The 19,049-nt window shown below is 41.3% G+C and overlaps 1 protein-coding gene across 1 annotated transcript; it reads left to right on the top strand.

The window, feature by feature from the left end:
* The first annotated feature begins 1,160 nt into the window (after positions 1–1,160).
* On the top strand, positions 1,161–7,192 carry socs5b (suppressor of cytokine signaling 5b). Its single transcript, XM_058064444.1, has 2 exons — positions 1,161–1,664; positions 4,666–7,192. Exon 2 carries the CDS (start codon positions 4,701–4,703, stop codon positions 6,366–6,368), a length of 1,668 nt encoding a protein of 555 aa, XP_057920427.1. The 5' UTR covers positions 1,161–1,664; positions 4,666–4,700; the 3' UTR covers positions 6,369–7,192.
* The last annotated feature ends 11,857 nt before the right edge of the window (positions 7,193–19,049 follow it).

The raw sequence follows: 19,049 nt of genomic DNA, 5'->3' as shown, positions 1-19,049 counted from the left end.
ATGTGAAACATGAACACATTTCTTTCCCTTTTCCGTGCATTATAACACAAGAAAACAATTTAATATAAGCTAGCTTATAATGCTGTCATTGTGATACACATATTTTGACTATAAAGCCCTCTAAAAAAAACTTCTAACAACGCTTTTTATGTTCACTTTTCGGCCCTTTGTATTGAGTTGTGGACAGCTACACATGATAACCAGCACAGAAAGCTTTCTAGTTCTACCAGAATCTGCACCTATTCAGCTGTATTTCTTTGGATTTCATGCTTCCCGACATTCTCAACACACAGAGGACATACTACTACATACTACTTCAAAATAAAAGCGCTGTTTGCCTTCTGACTGTGTAAATAAGAGTCATAAAAATATCTTCTATTTGTAGTTGGAATTGCATGGGTGACTACATCTTCCTTAATCACAAGCATTACAGTTTGTTGAAGATTTGGTAGCAATGTGTGCAGAGACTGTCATCCCATTCGAAAAGTTAGCCAACTCTAAGAACCATTGGTGTATTGCACCAGCTCTATAGTATGTTGATAAATAAATTATACAATATCCAATATAGCAATAATAATAAAATATATTATTTGGGTATTTTCCCCCTGGTATTTTACCATCTAATTGAGGCCTATAGTTCTTTCAATGTTGTTGCGGGGTCTTTTGTGACCTCTTGCATGAGGTGTCGCTGTGCTCTTGGGTTAATTTTTCTTGCCGTAATTTTGCTTGTGTTCTATGTTGTCGCCATTTGTGGTTAATGGCTCTCCCTGTGGTTTGCTGGAGTCCCGAAGCTTTAGAAATTGCTTTATGACCTTTTTCCACTGAGTTATGTGTTCAGTTGTGTTGTCATTGACTAATATTTTAGTTTGTTTGATGATCTGCATTGAGGTGTGACAAACATGCACAAGGAAGGGAGCAAACACTTTATCATGGCAAAAAAATCAAAAAATGAACCTTTAATTTTTAGTAGATAAAAAGGCGTATGATTAGTATAAATTTGTCTTTTTATTAATTTTCCAAACATTTCAACTGTATATTAAGTAATCTATGCACAGACAAGATATGTTGCACGTTTTGTAAGCATTATGCGTTTTGAGTAGATTGTCTTACCTGGGTGACGTCATCGTCCCTGCATTTTGCTCAGGTCTCCACGAGCATCATTGCAACACTCCACGTTTCCACGATCGAGTCCATCCACGGCTCCGTGTTCATTGGTGGCATGGGACGCCCATCAGCGGGAGACGACTCGGGGTCTTTCCCTATCCGCGTTCCCAGTCGGAAGTGGAAATGATTTCCGTGTTCTCCATTGGACCGACACGCCGTCAGTCGCGCTGCCAAAGCGATCGCAGCTCTCCCCGGCTCTCGGAGGTCTGAGAGCGCCGTCATATTGGCTGCTGGAGACTCCCGCTAGCTCGGCGGAGAAGATCGCCTCTCTGAAGAACCGGAGTTAGTTGCTTTAGTTTTATTTAGCTGTTTAAATAATTTGAACGGTAACTACCAAATGTTTTTAAGAACTCGGCATGACACCTTCAAGTATTATCGGACCTTCTTCGCCTTCGTCGACGCCGTGGTCAAGCCAAAAGGATCTATGCTTGCTCGCTTTCAATAGCCATTTTTTGCAGACAAAGAGGGCTGTTGAATAGGGCTCTCAAAACGGCACAAGGGTAAGACACATTTGGAGAAACACGTCACTACACAACCAGCGTTATCCTATTTATCCGCACGGTCGCGGCCGCACGGTTTTGTTTCGATCATTCGTGTACAATTTTGTCCGGATTTTACAACTCAAGCTAACACGCTAAGCTCGCTAGCTGCGCCGCTAGCTAAAGGCTAGCTCCACGACCAGAAAGTAGTCTGTGGAATGCTAACGGTTAGCATCTTTGGACATTATTTTCTCCATCTCGGTCTCCAACTTACCGCAAATATATTGTAATATCTGTTTTAAAATATTTTAACGGCGTTTTGGAGTTCGTCTGGCCGAATAAGTACACTTTTGTATATGTTAAACAATGTCGTGGATCGGCGAATACTAGCAAGGGGGCTAACTTGACTGGGAACAGGAAAAAGGGGAAGAGGTTATGCAGAAATGAAAACATATTACAACTATAATTAATTGGTTTAAGAATGTTACATTCACATACCTGGTTTATGTTATTGTTTTTAATGACACAATTGACATGCTTTGGGATTTTAGCTTCCTACAACAACTTAATAAGAAACTTTGAATAAATATATACTGCGGAATCTTGTTAGTAGTCATTAATTCTTGTCTGAATTAGTGATTCCATGTCTGATTCCGAGCTGAAACGGAGGCTCACCTAATCAATTTTCGCATTAGGGATCATATGAATCCAATTAATCCGGTCCAGAAAGCCTAAAGTGTCGACTCAGTGGATGAACAGTTGCATTACATATTACTTACATTAATACCACCTTAAATTGAATCGACTTCAGCGTTGTGTTGTATTCAACTTCTTCGTTGACGCTACTTTCCCACAAATGCGACACATCGGCTAGTAGGTGTTCATGGGCTCACCTTTTTAATGCTCAGTAAAAGCTCAATATTCTCACACTGGGGATGTGGCGTTCGCTGTACAAACCATCACTTTTGTGTCTTCATTCATTCATATTTGCATTTGCTCATTTGCAGACTGCAGCACTTTTGCTAGCAGCCCCGACTCCACCCAATAGGACAATAAGACTGAATGACTAACAGGAGGGTTCACTCACTCCGTTCAATACGCTATGGAACCAACGCACCCAGGTGTTGCAGCAAAGGCACAGAGCGAGACTTCTTGTCATCCTGTTTGGTAGAGAAAGAGAGAGAGGGGAAGAAAACAAACATGCATGCACATGTAAATTCATTGAAGCCAGCAAAATAATCGAGTTCCTTTTTATTCATCGCACGATTGATTTATTGATTACAGTGACATACTTAGCGCCGTCTCAGGGATCAGTTTGATCCCAGGAGAATGGGTGTGTTGGCCTGCCAGAAAGTAGAATTAGCCTAGTTTTGTTCCACAGAGCTGCTGCATTTCTGCATGAACGTGTGTATGAAAAAAAAAAAAAATCTATATTCACTGAAAATGTTCTTGATACATGATGTAGTGATTTTCAGAGTTGACAGACCGTGCTGTCAATGTTGATTTCATTTGAAGCGCCAGTGCACTCGCCACTTCACACTTGAATTTTGCAGCTTCACTCCATCAGTTTGTTTGAAATGTATTAATTACTATGTCATTGCTGTTTTTATATGTTGAGAATGGACAAACTTTCTGCAGCAGTCCACTGCTGATTGCTCGCCTCCGTTTTGAAAACTGAAGAGTGTCTCGAGCTGCGTGTTACGTCATATCTGAGCATGCGCTGAAAGAACGCACTCGGGATACATTTAAACAGGAAAAGATAAAATTCAATCTTGCTAATAGTTTACGGGCTCTAATAATGTTAAAAAAAAAGTATTTAGATGGTTGGACAGGTTTCCTATGCTGTAACTTGAGGCTGCATGATTTTGGCCCAAAATAAAATCTAGATTTTTTTTCAATTGAAAACTTTTGTGAAAACTACAAAAATGTAACAATAGGTTAATTTTAGGGACATCCAACATTGTTTTTTTTTTTTTTTTTTGCTGAAAAACGATATGCGGATATCTGACCTTGCTTTCAAATTTAATTTGAAAATTAACAGGTTCTTTGTAAACAAAGATGATGACCCCTTATTTTGCTGAACCCCATTAGTTTTTTTTTCCTATTGTCTTGAACTAAGAAGAATGCATTATGAGCAAAAAATCAATTTTTTAAAATTCTGTAAAATAAAGCTTGAAAAGGTTTATGCCAGCCAAAAACACAAACACAAATAATTTTATTTGCATGCTCTATGTCTATTGAAAAAAAACAGTCGTGCAAACAAAATGAAACATTATTAGCATAACTGAATAACAAAATCATGAGACTCTCATATGATCGCTTGTAATCAGAGAGGTAGAGGTAATGTCAGTCTTAAATCGTTGCAGTCAGTTTTCTTTCTGTCATGTTGAAGTCCCATTCATTTGCAAGTTTTTTTTGTTGTTGCAAAGAACACAAGGCTGTCTACAACATCTGGCTTGAGGGATGCCCTGTGGCATGTTAGTGTTCCTTCTGACTCTAGTCTCTCTTATGGGCCACTCATTGCAGGAATTATGTTTTTGGCTGGCTGCACGGTCGCCAGTGGTTGCAACTCCTAATTGTCTATATATTGAACCCAGTCTTTTCTACCTTATACTGGCACCATGTATTTTTCTATGGGAACCTCTAACATGTTTTGGATATGTTCTACCCCCAAAATTGGGGAAAGGCCCTTTTTTGTGCCTGCACAAATATAAGCCACAGAGCACAAAGCAAGAAAGGAATGTTTGAACTTTGAATTCACCTGAATATGTGCAAGAAGAGAGCATTTACTCATGTCCGCCTGCTGCTGTTTCAAGGAAGGTTTTGGTCAGGTCTAGACGGGCTCTGTAATACAGTACATACCAGCAGATCAGTTGTGAGCAGATCCTGGGTCATTTATAGCTGCGGCCTTGTGTCCCTGTATGTCTGCCTGGCAACTCCTAACTACCATGCCAACACCCCAAACTCTACCACCACTGGAGTGTATCTGTCGTTTTAACCCATTTTTCCCCATTTTCCCCAGGTCCCCGGGACTCTTGTTAAAACAAATACGGCAATATGTGGAGCAACCTGAAAAGCAAATGCCAAACTCTCTTTCACAACAACAGTTCGGGATCCACTGAAGACAGGAGCGAGGCGGATGCCGTCCACTGCGTGTTGGATCTCAGCCACGGGAGTGGGTCAGGTGCGGCTCAAGCATCGGAATTCTCCAGTTCATCAAGTAGCCTTCTTCCAGTGCCAATGGTCACAGCAGGACGTCGTCACCACAACTGTGTCTCAGACACGCCTCAGATAGTAGAGATCACTATCGACAAGGAATCCGAGGATGTGGGCTCGGGATCAGGAGTTGCCCCCCTGGCTCGCAGAGACTCGTATTCACGTCATGCTCCATGGGGGGGCAAGAAAAAACATTCATGTTCCACAAAAACTCAAAGTTCTTTAGAGGTAGACAGGCGGTCTGGGCGCTTGAGAGGAAGTGGTAATCGTAGAGACCGACGCTGCGGTGCCTGTTCCATCCAGGAGATCAGCGACTCTTTGTCAGGAGGACGCAGTTTGAACGGTCGGTCATTACGCCAGCGACTAAGTGACACCGTAGGCCTTTGCTTACCACTGCCTGCTCACAGACGTTCTTCAAAGAACTCTGTTACTTCCAAGCGGAAGATTCACCTTACAGAGCTTATGCTGGAGACCTGCCCCTTCCCACCGGGGTCAGACCTTGCCCACAAGTGGCACTTGATCAAGCAACACACAGCACCAGTCAGCCCACATTCCTCCACCGCCCTGTTGGAATCCTTTGAACCGGCCCACCCTTCTCCGGAAGACGAGGAGGAACGTCTGCGTGAACGCCGCCGACTTAGCATTGAGGAAGGTGTGGACCCCCCACCAAATGCACAGATCCACACCCTTGAGGCCGCTGCGCCGGGATCGTCTGTCTACAAACTGGGACCAAAGATGGCTCCCGGCATCGGGGAGGCGTCTGGTGATGGCCGAGCATCAGGGACCGGTAGCTCTCTGGGCGCCTCAACATCGGGGGCATGCGGGCAAGTGATAGGCGCCGCCGCTTCAGCTCAGGACACGGATTCGGAGGAGGACTCAACAACCCTCTGTCTGCAGGCCAGGAGACCCAAACAAAGGCATGCGTCTGGGGAAGGTCACCTGAACAGACAGCAACCCGGGCCCTGGAAGGTTCACACCCAAATAGACTACATCCATTGCCTGGTGCCAGATTTATTGCAGATCACAGCCCTGCCCTGCTACTGGGGCGTCATGGACCGCTACGAGGCTGAGTCGCTGCTGGATGGACGTCCGGAGGGCACCTTCCTGCTACGGGACTCGGCCCAGGAGGACTACCTTTTCTCTGTCAGCTTCCGCCGTTACAACCGCTCGCTGCACGCCCGCATTGAGCAGTGGAACCACAACTTCAGTTTTGACGCGCACGACCCTTGTGTTTTTCACTCTTCCACTGTCACCGGACTGCTGGAGCACTACAAGGATCCAAGCGCCTGTATGTTCTTTGAACCTTTGCTTACAGCTCCTCTCCACCGGACCTTTCCCTTTAACCTGCAGCACCTTGCACGAGCAGCCATCTGCCGCTGGACCACTTATGACGGGATAGGCTCCCTGCCGCTGCCCCCCGCTTTGCAGGACTTCCTCAAGGAGTATCACTATAAACAGAAAGTACGAGTTCGCTGGCTGGAAAGGGAGCCACCCCTAAAGGTCAAATAAGGTTCTTTGTCCATTGCCTGTAAAAAAAAAAAAAAAAAAGTACGGAGAAAGATTACAGAACTTTATCGAGGGTTCATTAGCGGCAGTACAGATGGACGGACTGATTTCATCTCTTTCCAGTAGAGGTTGGAATTAAAATGTAACAGCATATACAAGATTCATTCTAATCTTTATAATTATTACTTACTGAAAAGCATATGATTATATTCTGTGTAGTGCTGCCTGGCAAGCACGTCCAGCGATATATAAAAATGAATATATACAGTATATAAATATATATATATTTTAGATGAGGGCTGGGAGGAGTGGCACAAATATCCATGTTTTGTGTCGGTTACCACCCGCTTTGCCCTAAACGTCTGCCTGATCCCAAAACATCACCCTGCCTGTAGACCTGCATGCATGCCTCCCTCTCCATCCCCAGTCAGTTCAAATAGCTATTTAAACCCACATACTGTAGCTACTTTGTACAGGTCACTTTTATGCACTCAATTGTTATTCTTGTCAAAACACACAGTGGAGCGCCTTCCCAAGAGGGTTTTAAGGTGTGCTATGAAAGCATCGGGAAGTCCTACTGGTGTATTGCAGTCCAGGCTTGTCTCATGGATAAAGCTACATAAGCCACATTCTTTGCCATCTCTTTGCACATGAGCGTTAGCTAAACTAGAGATGGGGAAGGATTCTGAGAGGGTCCATGGAGTTAGGAAAAGCAGATCAGGGAAATTGTGCTTTTTAAAGAATTATAGATGAATTATTAACAACACTTGTTTCTCCATAAACAGTGATGGTGAATGAAAAATAATAAACCAGCTTATTGTGTCCTACTTTGTAAGGCGAACTTGTCAACTTTATTCTCTTTGTATTGGTTTCTTCCGAGGTGGAATTCAACTCCGAACTGTTGTTTTAAAATAATTTTGCCGTTTACGTGTTGAGCTTTGTAAAAACACCCGGTCTACCGAAATGTGGTAATGGCATTTGGAATATTTTAGACAAGGAAAGGGGAAAATTCTCAAAGGTTACAAGAACATTCAATGCGAAATTGATTTTCATCATGCGGCCATAAAGCCAAGCTAACCCGTACGGTGCACTGCAGGCATTCGGACGTACAGTAGATTTCAGAACAGTGGTGCTGATGTCACTTCAGACATCATAGCACGTACAGTAGATTTCAGAACAGTGGTGCTGATGTCACTTCAGACATCATAGCAATTCTAGTGTAACTTATGTGCCTTTTGTGATTAACTGTTTTATCTACTTTTAATAATATAAACCTTGAGCAAATGGTGCTTCACCACAGGTCATTCTGATGCCATCACATCCGATTAAAATATCAACTAGTGTAATTCCTGGTCTATAAGCCGCTGCTTTTTTAACTTTGAACCCTGCGTGTTATACAGCGGTGCGGCTAATTTATGGCCATGTTTTAATCTTGTGACATCTGTTACTTCAGAGGTACTAATCATCTTTTAAATACTGTACCGCTGACGACTCGGTGAGGAAACGGTAGCCCTTTATTTGGCAGGAGCCAATCACAAGCTATAAGCCACCCATGGGAAATCGCAGGAGGTCATTACTCGATGTACTGAACAGTCAGAACACTAAAGTCATCACACAGTAACTTAACACAGTACCAATACAAGTTTAGGAAAAAAAAAATAATTTTGTATTGATTATCTACCTTTTGAGTGTTAAGTTGTTGTGTGACGACTTGAGTTTTTTTTATCTAAGATGACGTCACGAGTTAAACTGTCATATTGAGTAAATGACCTGCGATTTCCGATGGGTTTATAAGCTTGTATGTAACGCTATCTTCAGCTACACTTGCTGGGTGGAGAGGAAAGACTTTGAGGGTCCAATACCAGCTTTACTGTAGCATATATCAGTGTGGTTTTTTTTTGTTTGTTTTGAAAGCCCCGAACTCTGCTTTTGACCCACAAAACTGAACCTGATGAGAAGACATGATAGATGAACAGTGTACCCATGTTAACTTTTAGCAAGATTAGCCATGAGTATACAGTACATTTATTACAGTATAAGTATTGTTATAATAAATTCACTTGCATTCATATTAAAGTAGCCCTTTAAAGTAACTGACCAGAATAATAAAGCTATGTTAATACTATTGAATTACAAAAAAACATCATGTTCACAACAAAGATTAATTTGTAAATTAATGAGTTTTTTTCCTGTTTTTATTAGCGAGGAGAAACCCTGGAGAAACATCATCACTTGCCAATGTGACTGAAGTTGAAAATGCAACAATGAATTGACGATAAATCGACTATCCAATTAATTATTTTGGTATTCAATTTCTTGTTTTTTTTTTTTTTCAGGCAGATTTAAGCCTCTCAAATGCCAGTATTTTTATTTTTTTTTCCATGAAAGCAGACCTTTACTTGGTGTCTCTCTCTATTTTAGGTAAACAAGATATTTCCACATATCAACTTTGACTTTGGAAAACAAATTTTTGCCTTTTTTGTGATATGCTGCGGACCTAAACACTAAGCGTTTGTGATTGGTTCATATTGATTTGGTCTGTCTAAGGAAGGGGTGTCCAAACTGGGGGCCACATACTGAAAAAAGAAATGGTGCAAAGAACGCTTTGATAATGCATGTTGGTATGCTAACAAGATATATACAGCATATATTTGCGTATTTTGACTTTATACCAATGTAACATTTTCGCCCAAACTAACTTTACAAAAATGACAATTGCTTGTGAAATTCTGACTCGTGCCGCACTTTGGACACCCGTGGTCTACGGCGTAACCGATTAATCGACTAAATTAATCACCGTGACATGCAGTTCTAAACATTCACTCTTCTCAAGCCAACACTCTATCATCATAACAAAACAACTTCACTTGGTTGGACTTCATTTCATGGGAAAAATTGCTCAAAATTTATGAACCAATTTATTGCTTTTTATGACTACCCGATTATTGAGTATATGTATATGACAATATAATTTTTCCCCTCAAAAAGCATGTTGTTTGTCAGAAATATTATCTTCCTGGTATGCTACTGCTGAGCATTAGAAACAAACTATTGCAGTGTTCGTCATGCTTAAAAGCAGCAATGACGGGAAAATAAGTTAATTAGCAGTGGTTGCTAATAGGCTTCCATTGCTATTTGAATGGCGGATGTCTTTTTAGTTACGACAGAGCGCAAAATTATTATTTAAGTCTAATTAATTACGTCTCTGGGTACTGTGAGCTAGGAAAAGAAACCCATTCAGACCACAAAGTTAGTTTTTTTCTGTTAAACAAACGGCACTTTAATTGTGTATTTGTGTTATAGAGTGCAGCCGGTGAGTATTAGGACAGTGATGCCTGAAGCACCAGTTCCGATAAAAATGCAAGTGACCGGATTTTAAATGTTCAGTTCATCGATTATTCCTACTTGGGAAGTTTAAACCGACGCCACAACATCAAATTTTTTTATATTTTTTTGTGAAAAAAATATATATTTTGTGAAATACAAAAAAAATAGGTTTTCCATAGGTACAGTCTATATATGGCAGGGGTGGGCAAACTTTTTGACTCGCGGGCCGCAAAATTGTCCCGGGGGGCACAATATATATTTAATACACACTATTTTACGCTTCTAATTCTGACAGTCCGCATTGCATTATTAGTCTAATTTTATCTGTAAAAGTGTCGTACTATCAGTTGTATGTTCTCATGTCACTTTTTTTCCAGGAGCTTTAAACATCAGACCACAGCAAATTACGAAATAGAATTTTACAGTTTTGTTTTTTTTTCTGAATCATACATCCGACTTGACTTATGTTGCCAGCTGTTGTATGTTAAAATTTGAAATATTTAGAAGCAGTCGATGTTTGCTAACTAATCACTAATAAATACAATAAATCAGTTACTATGGTACCCATTATGTCACTGTATGGTCATATCACCTCGTACTTCGGTATGTGACAAAAAAAAACCTTACACCATATTAGGAAAGCAGGAAGTGATCAAATTATGTCATTGTAGAGTCACATCACTTCTGTACGAGGTACATTATTAAAAAAAAAAACAACAAAAAAAACCTTAAACTGTATTATGGAAAGCAGGAAGTGAACAAATGTAACAGTTACTGATTGTAAAAGCACCAGATGGAGGGGTAGGATTTAATAAGCTTTGCTTCTTCCTACTCCTTTTGGACATGTGGAACTGGCGGGCCGGATTCAACCGCTTAGTGGGCCGCATGTGGCCCCCGGGCCGTAGTTTGCCCACCCCTGATATATGGTATAAATGCTGTATGCATAGTTACGTCTCCCTAATATGCAGTGGAGGCTGGTGTAACATTTGCGATATGTCACTTTAATATTTGTATTGTGTGTGTATTGAGTGCCGGACCGGACAATGCTAGCAACTATTGGTTTTCCCGGCGCCGTACCACCGGTACCACCAGTACCACCGTGTGTCACCCAGACTGACTTGACTCCAATCCCTTTTAAATCTGGGACTCCAGCCGCCACAGGGTGACGGATGTGTCATCACCACAATATTCACATTTCATTTTCTTCTGCTTTCAGTCAGGTATGATTTGGAGCGTGTGTAAATGGTAGAATCATATTCATATTTCACTGTTTGTGCGCTTTTGCAATGTAACCTGTTCATTTGGAAGAACCATACGATGCGATTCACGTGTAGCTGTCACTCTCGGTGCTTGGCTTCTGCTCCATTGTCTTAATATTCCAATAAAACTGTTAACTGTCGACAACGCTGACCCGTCATATGAATAAATGTGATGATTACGTCATAGTTAAAACCCCCTTGGTCCATAGGACCGAACACTGAACATCAGCTGTTGAAATAATGCTAAGAGTCTTCAGTTGGAGTGGATACAAAGCAATCGTAATGTCAGCTGTCACTAACAGACGCCCCAAGAAGCCATGAGCATTTCATCCTCATTTGCATATTCCCCTTTCTGCTACTATATCCTCCACTTTGCTCCATATTAGGTGTTGGGTGTTGTTCCTAATACAGATTTTCAGGTTGGCCTCTAAACGCAACACGAGTAACAGCTGTCTCCCCTCATGTTCTTGCAATAGGCCATGTGTTTATGTGCTCAAGATGAAATATCGAAGTTGGAGATACATCCTTCGACTAGGTTGTGTGTATGTGTTCAAGATAAAAAAAAAGCATTGTGACATTTTTCAGAGAACAATAGTTCACTAATTACTCATTATTTTTACTCGTAATATTACCAAACAACTTTTTTCTCTTATTATTTACATTATATTCTCGTAAAATTGTTTTTTTTTCATTTTTTAAAAAATGTTCTTGTACTTGCAAAGCTTCTTCTCGACTTTTTTCACATTATTTTATGACTTAATTTTCATAATATAACTTTTTGTTTTTTGCTTTGTTCACTGTTTGTTTATTTTTTAGTAATATCACCACGTTGAAAACATCTTTAATATTTCAACTTAATGCTACTAAAATGATTTAAAAAAAATTAAATTCCAGTAAAATCTTCCAATAGGCCATGTGTTTATGTGCTCAAGATGAAATATCGAAGTTGGAGATACGTCCTTCGACTAGGTTGTGTGTATGTGTTCAAGATTTAAAAAAAGCATTGTGACATTTTTCAGAGAACAATAGTGTGTACATCGACTCACTATTTACTCATTATTTTTACTCGTAATATTACCAAACAACTTTTTTCTCTTATTATTTACATTTAATTCTTTCTAAAATTGTTTTTTAAAAATTTTTTAAAAATTTCTTGTACTTGTAAAGCTTCTTCTCGGCTTTTTTCCACATTATTTTATGACTTAATTTTCATCATATAACTTTTTAATCTCATGCTTTGTTCACTGTTTGTTTGCTTTTTAATAATATTACCACTTTGAAAACATCTCCTTTAATATTTCAACTTAATGTTACTAAAATACTATTTTTTTTAATTCCTGTAAAATCTTCCAATAGGCCTTGTGTTTATGTGCTCAAGATGGAATATCGAAGTTGGAGATACGTCCTTCGACTAGGTTGTGTGTATGTGTTCAAGATAAAAAAAATAGCATCGTGACATTTTTCAGAGAACAATAGTGTGTATATCTACTCATTATTTTTCCTCATAACAATTTTTTCTCTTATTATTTACATTTTATTCTCGTAAAATTGTTTTTTTCATTTTAATTTTTTTTTCTTGTACTTGTAAAGCTTCTTCTCGGCTTTTTTCAAATTATTTTATTACTTAATTTTCATCATATAACTTTTTAATCTCATGCTTTGTTCACTGTTTGATTTTCATAATATTACCACGTTGAAAACGTCTCCTTTAATATTTCAAGTTTATGCTACTAAAATGATAAATTTTTTTTAATTTATATTTATTTTTTATTTTATATTTTATTCCTGTAAAATTTTGACTTTTTTTTCATAAGATCACAACTTTTTTTCTGTCAATATTTTGACTTTTTCTCGTAGAATTACTGCAGATTTTTCCATTTAAATTTTCAGAGCTTGCCCCAGGCAACAAATGGCTCCCGGGCCACCCTGATGGATGCTGTGCTTATCAGGTATTTATACTTTATTACTGATTTATTGCGAGTTATCTGTTTCAGCTGGAAAATAGAGTATTTTTGTTTTTAGTCAGCAATCCACAAATTGGCAAGGTTGTGAATGCTTCATCATGCATGTGCAGAGATTCAGTGTCCAACCAAAATGTCAATATGAACAGAAATATTGGGCCACATCTTCATACTAAAAATCAATCAATGACGGGGAACCATACATTTTGTTGGATAGTTCCGAGCAGGTCATTTTCAGATTTTTTGTTTTCTTTATTGAAGCATGGTTTTGCAGAATTTGGTGTGAATCTTCCACATTCCGCCCTCTTTCCAGTCTTTGAGGGACTGCAGACAGTACTTGAGCTTCCAGTCCAACCATCCCAAGACTTCCCGACCGTGGCCAGAAGCAGCCATCCAAACAGGCAGCACGAGCAGCCTGCAACGCCACAGTTGAAATGAAGTATAAATAGCATGTGGGTTATCAGTTTCAAGTTAGCTACCCAAGGATTATGAATAATTGATGCACACCCGGGTGGGAGGCTTCCTGGGAGGTCATGCGGACTCTCCAATGTGGACTATTATGCTGCAAAATCATCACGTCTGGATCACGTGGGACTCTTTGGCAAGACTCCGTTATAAACCTGCGGCTTGTGTGACTTCAGTAGACCAAGCCCACTGGATTTCATCTCCCTGAGACGTAACCCCCCAACCCCCCCCCCCCACCCCTAGCAACAGTACACACGGCTCTATCTGTGCTCGGCACATTGGCCTGCAATAAATATCGTTTTTGGCAGTAGCATCAAAACGCACGTCGAATGTATGGACTATCAGGCTGGGCTAGATAAGATTCTTAAAGCCAAGACTTTTCGTCATCTCACTTTACGCTGGAATGGAATTTTTTTTTTTTTTACATTTGTGAACATTTTGACGTTTGGCATTCTGCGTTTGTTTCAGCCCCCCACCTTAATGTCAAATATTTTTTGCTTCTTTATTCTATAGCTGGCCTCCTCAGCAGTTGTCAGTGACGTACGGTCAAGGGAGGCACCTCACTTAAAAAAAATTTTTTTTTTGACAGTTCAAAAATTCCCGTCCCCATTGTGCTGAATTAGCGAATAGCTTCATCCAGATAGGAAGTGATGCAGAGTGGAAATAACAGTAATATGATACATAAGGTGGTAACATAACACAAATGTTGTTTTACAATTATTGTCATAATTAAGGCGGTCAATACAGGAAAAAGAAAAATGTCACAGCCCCTCCCCCACCATGCTTTGTTGCGTCATCACCGCTTGTGTTGTCAGCGAGCAAAAATCACAAAATGTTCCAATTTTTTTTTTTTTTTTGTCGAACAAATAAAGAGGTCTTGTTTCCCAGCCAAACACAACAAACAAAGAAGAGCTTTGTCTTGGCGTCATGAGGATGCATGTGTGGAGTTGGGTCCTCGGCTCGCAGTGTCCGTGTCTGCACTGTGAGGGGCTCGTAAATGTCAGCCGGGAGACCCCGGTTCGATTCCACCCTCGGTCATCTCCTTGTGGGTTTTCTCCGGGTTCTCGAGACATTGCTAACGCAGGCTGCACGGCGGTCGAGTGGTTAGCGCGCAAACCTCACAGCTAGGAGACCTGAGTTCAATTCCAGGGATTTTCTCCGGGTACTCCGGTTTCCTCCCACATTCCAAAAACATGCTAGGTTAATTAGGCACTCCAAATTGTCCATAGGTATGAATGTGAGTGTGAATGGTTGTTTGGCCACCAGTCCAGGGTGTACCCCGCCTCTCCCCCCAAGACAGCTGGGATAGGCTCCAGCCCCCCCACCCCCCCACGTGACCCTTGTGAGGATAAGCTGTAGAAAATGAATGAATGAACATTGCTAACATCATAAACAGAGAAGCAGACAGCGCACGCCCATATAAGGAAGCCTGACACTCTGTGACATCACAAATCGCCAGTGTTAGACCGCCCTCTGAAACAGAGCGTTCAGAGCCACCCTAAACTTTTTTTCAGAAACTTTTTTGAATCGAAGCGACATGTCCCTCACCCTAAATGTGACCAAATGTGAGTTTGGGATAGGCTCCAGCACCCCCCCCCCCGCGACCCTCATTGAATATAAGCGGTAGCAAATAAATGAACGAACGAATGAATGAAGCGCAGGCATTAAACATGATGCAATGCAAACAAGCTGACTTTATTTCCGTCGCACTTTTTCTTGCCGCGAGCCGGAATACATCCCCACCACGTGGCTCCTTGAGTCTTATCAGCACACCGCAGCCCTCTTGTTTGAAAAGGAGACAACAGGGAGGAAGAGCAACAAGACACTGCTGCTGCCTTTTCCCAGCGTTGGAGAGCCTCCAAGTCTGTGGTGCACAGCCTTGTGAGCGTTGACCTCTAGCTGGCCTTGACATGAATGCACAGGGACGTGCTCGTCAAGAACATTTTATTCACGATTCATTGCTGAATTAGATTTGCTTAATTAAGGCTAAACTCTTTAAGGTCAAACAATCCTTTCCTAGATGCTGGTCTACTTCATTTTGGTTGCGGTAAGAAGCTTTGGAAATAATAGGAAACTGAATTATAATGGATTTCCGAATATTTGCAATTCAGCATCCACAGCACTGCAAATGTACAAAATAATTAATTTTATCCGAAAACAGAAAAAAACATCTAATTCACTCGAAAATGGTCATCATAAAATGTACAGCATACATGATCTATTGTTTATGCGTCAGTGATAAAGCATTTGTTTTGCGGTAATTGAACGCACCATAATTGCTGGGAGACACCAAAGTCAAACTTATCAAATTTTACACATTTTACCCAAATGATGCATTTCAAGCATAAACATGACAATTAATTCATTTTCAAGGGGGTGCTGGAGCCTATCCCAGCTGCGGGGTACACCCTGGACTGGTGGCCAGCCAATCACAGGGCACATATAGACAAACAACCATTCACACTCACATTCATACCTATGGACAATTTGGAGTCGCTAATTAACCTAGCATGTTTTTGGAATGTGGGAGGAAACCGGAGTACCCGGAGAAAATCCACGGGGAGAACATGGAATTGAACTCAGGTCTCCTAGCTGTGAGGTCTGCGTGCTAACCACTAGACCGCCGTGCAGCCTGCGTTAGCAATGTCTCCTAGGAAATGTTTCTTTGAGTGTAAGGGAAAGCTACATTTGTTTAAAATTCCTACAATTCCGACAATTCCTACAATTCCTACAATTCCATCAGGCACAAGTGGTTGGAGTTCCTGATTCCCTACCAGCAAATGTTTTTTTTTTAAACATGTTTTTGGAGTTCCCAAAAACCCACGCATGCAAACTCACAGAGATGGCCGAAAGTGGAATTGAACTCGGGTCTCCTAGCTGTGGGCCCTGCGTGCTAACCATAAACATGACTAAATGAAGTGAAATACAAATACAAAGCATTCAGAGGACGCATTCAATGTCGTATTCTCAGTAATGTTAGGTGAGACACACAAGCACCAGGCTAGATCGCCGGAACAACAGGCGTTTATTGCAGGTTTGAATAACTTCCCAAAAGGCACAATGGTCCCTAAAAAAAAGCCTACTGTTACGGTCGTATGAAACCACCACGCCAAACTAAAACTCATCTCTGAACCCTTGGACCACCATCTTGTCCTGTTGGTCACTACTCAAAACTTTGGAGCTTAGGTGAGGTTAGCGATATAGATTGATCGGTAAATTGAGATCTTTCTTCACCGGACCGATTACTGAAGACGCCGCATCCGGTCGTCCAACCCCAAAATACTTAAACTCCTCCAAAAAAAAAAAGGGCAGCCAGACATAATCTCATCATGTCAGTTTTGTGGTGTCCAAAGGCCCAAGGCGGTCCGTCCAGAAGGTTCCTCGTTCAGTTAGAGCTTTACCGCCTACGCACTGAGACCTCCCACCTGTTCAACATCTGTCGGCCGAGGAACGTTTGGGATCTGTTTCAAATAAAAAGTCTGACAGTCAGTTATCCCTCCTAAAACTGCCTCCCTCAAACCGTTCTCTTCATCCGCCAGCTCCACGGAAATTAGGCAAAGTTCAGCTCGCAGCTTCTAGATCTAGACCCCTGGAAGTGGTCCGTCATACAGTTTTTGCACCCATCCACCTAGTTCTTTTCTCACTTACTGGCTCGTTTCAAGTAGTGTATTTTATTCTCCAAATACCCAGTTCAGATTGCAAGTTCCTGTCTCACCGACATCTTCATATCACCTCGTACTTTGGTACATGACAAAAAAATAAATTTAAAAAAATTTAAAATTTAAAATTTATTTTTTGTCATGTACCAAAGTACGAGGTAAACACGTACATGACAAAAAAATAAATGTAAATTTAAAATTTAAAATTTAAAATTTAAAATTTAAAATTTAAAATTTTTTTACATTTATTTTTTTTGTCATGTACTTTCAATACAAATTTTAAAATTTTAAATTAAAAAAATTATAAAAAAACTTAAACTATATTAGGAAAGCAGGAAGTGAACAAATGTAACAGTTGGGGGGGGGGGTAGGATTTAATAAGCTTTGCTTCTTCCTACTCCTTTTGGACATGTGGAACTGGGAACTGATTATGGGATGCACTCAATTGTAATCTGATGCATGTTCAAATGAAATAAAACCATTACCATTACCATTACCATTACCATTACATCGAAGCGCTTGGCTGGCCTTTGCCTAAACCCTCCGTCCGCCCAGCAGCCCTGCTTACGCTCACCCTCAAGCCAGCCCCAGGAAAGTTCTCTCCAAAGTTCTCTTCACTCTGAGCCCCGGCACCCGGATCTGACTCCACGCATGTGTTTATGGAGCTCTGACAAATTCCTTCCTCCTCACTCCCTCTCTGGAGTTGCAGACCTGACGTGCAAGCATTATATTTAATCCGTCATTCCCAGTCGAGTTGGAGGCCTTGCGGTGGAGCGGCTATGGGTCTCGGAGCTGGAGCCGTGCCCTCGGTGGTGACTGCTGCCCCAACATGGAGGAGGCCAGGCAGTCATCTTCAAATTTGTATTGTGGTCTAGTTCTGGGATGTATGGGGGGGGGGGGCTCGCACTGCAAGGCTTGGCCCAGGTCAGTAGTTTAAAGCAGTTGTCCTCAATCGGGTGCGTTTGTATTTGGAGTTTTAGTATTTTTTATCAGATGATTGAATAATGCAACGCATCCGGAAAGTATTTACAGAGCTTCATTGTTTCCACATTTTGTTATGTGACTGATGGATTACTGCTTAGTCATGATTTGGCATTCATGACCTGCAAATTTGCTGATTTTTGTTCGTAAAAAAAACACAACTTATTCAACCTAAGTCAGTAAAACTTTAGAAACGTGTGATAATACAGATAACATTAACACAGCATACATGAACCGAAGCCATGACTGCACGTTGGTCGAGTGGTTAATGTGCAGGCCATGCAGCTAGGAGACCCAAGTTCGATTCCACCCTTGGCCATCTCTTTGTGGAATTTGCATGCATGGGTTTTCCCCGGGTACTCCGGTTTCCTCCTCCAAAAACATGCTAGGTTAATTAGCGACTCCAAATTGTCCATAGGTATAAATGTGAGTGTGAATGGTTGTTTGTCTATATGTGCCCTGTGATTGGCTGGCGACCAGTCCAGGGTGTACCCTGCCTCTCGCCCGAAGACAGCTGGGATAGGCTCCAGCACCCCCCATGACCCTTGTGAGGATAAGCGGTAGAAAATGAATGAATGAATGAACCGAAGCCATGACTGCACGTTGGTTGAGTGGTTTGGCCACACAGCTAGGAGACCCAAGTTCGATTCCACCCTCTGGCATCTCTATGTGGAGTTTGCATGTTCTCCCCGTGCATGTGTGGGTTTTTTCCGGGTACTCCGGTTTCATTCCAAAAACATGCTAAGTGAATTTGCGACTCCAAATTGTTGGTATGAATGTGAGTGTGAATGGTTGTTTGTCTATATGTGCCCTGTGATTGGCTGGCCACCAGTCCAGGGTGTACCCCGCCTCTCGCCTGAAGACAGCTGGGATAGGCTCCAGCACCCCCTGTGACCCTCGTGAGGATAAGCGGTAGAAAATGAATGAATGAATGAACCGAAGCCATGACTGCACGTTGGTTGAGTGGTTTGGCCACACAGCTAGGAGACCCAAGTTCGATTCCACCCTCTGGCATCTCTATGTGGAGTTTGC

This window comes from Doryrhamphus excisus, chromosome 2, assembly GCF_030265055.1.
Source record: "Doryrhamphus excisus isolate RoL2022-K1 chromosome 2, RoL_Dexc_1.0, whole genome shotgun sequence".
NCBI classification, from domain to species: domain Eukaryota; kingdom Metazoa; phylum Chordata; class Actinopteri; order Syngnathiformes; family Syngnathidae; genus Doryrhamphus; species Doryrhamphus excisus.
The sequence above is the reverse complement of the archived record's forward strand: the minus strand, read 5'-3'. Positions and strand labels throughout refer to the sequence as shown.

Coding starts and splice junctions, on each gene's coding strand:
- socs5b (XM_058064444.1), top strand. CDS start 4,701: ATGTGGAGCAACCTGAAAAGCAAATGCCAAACTCTCTTTCACAACAAC.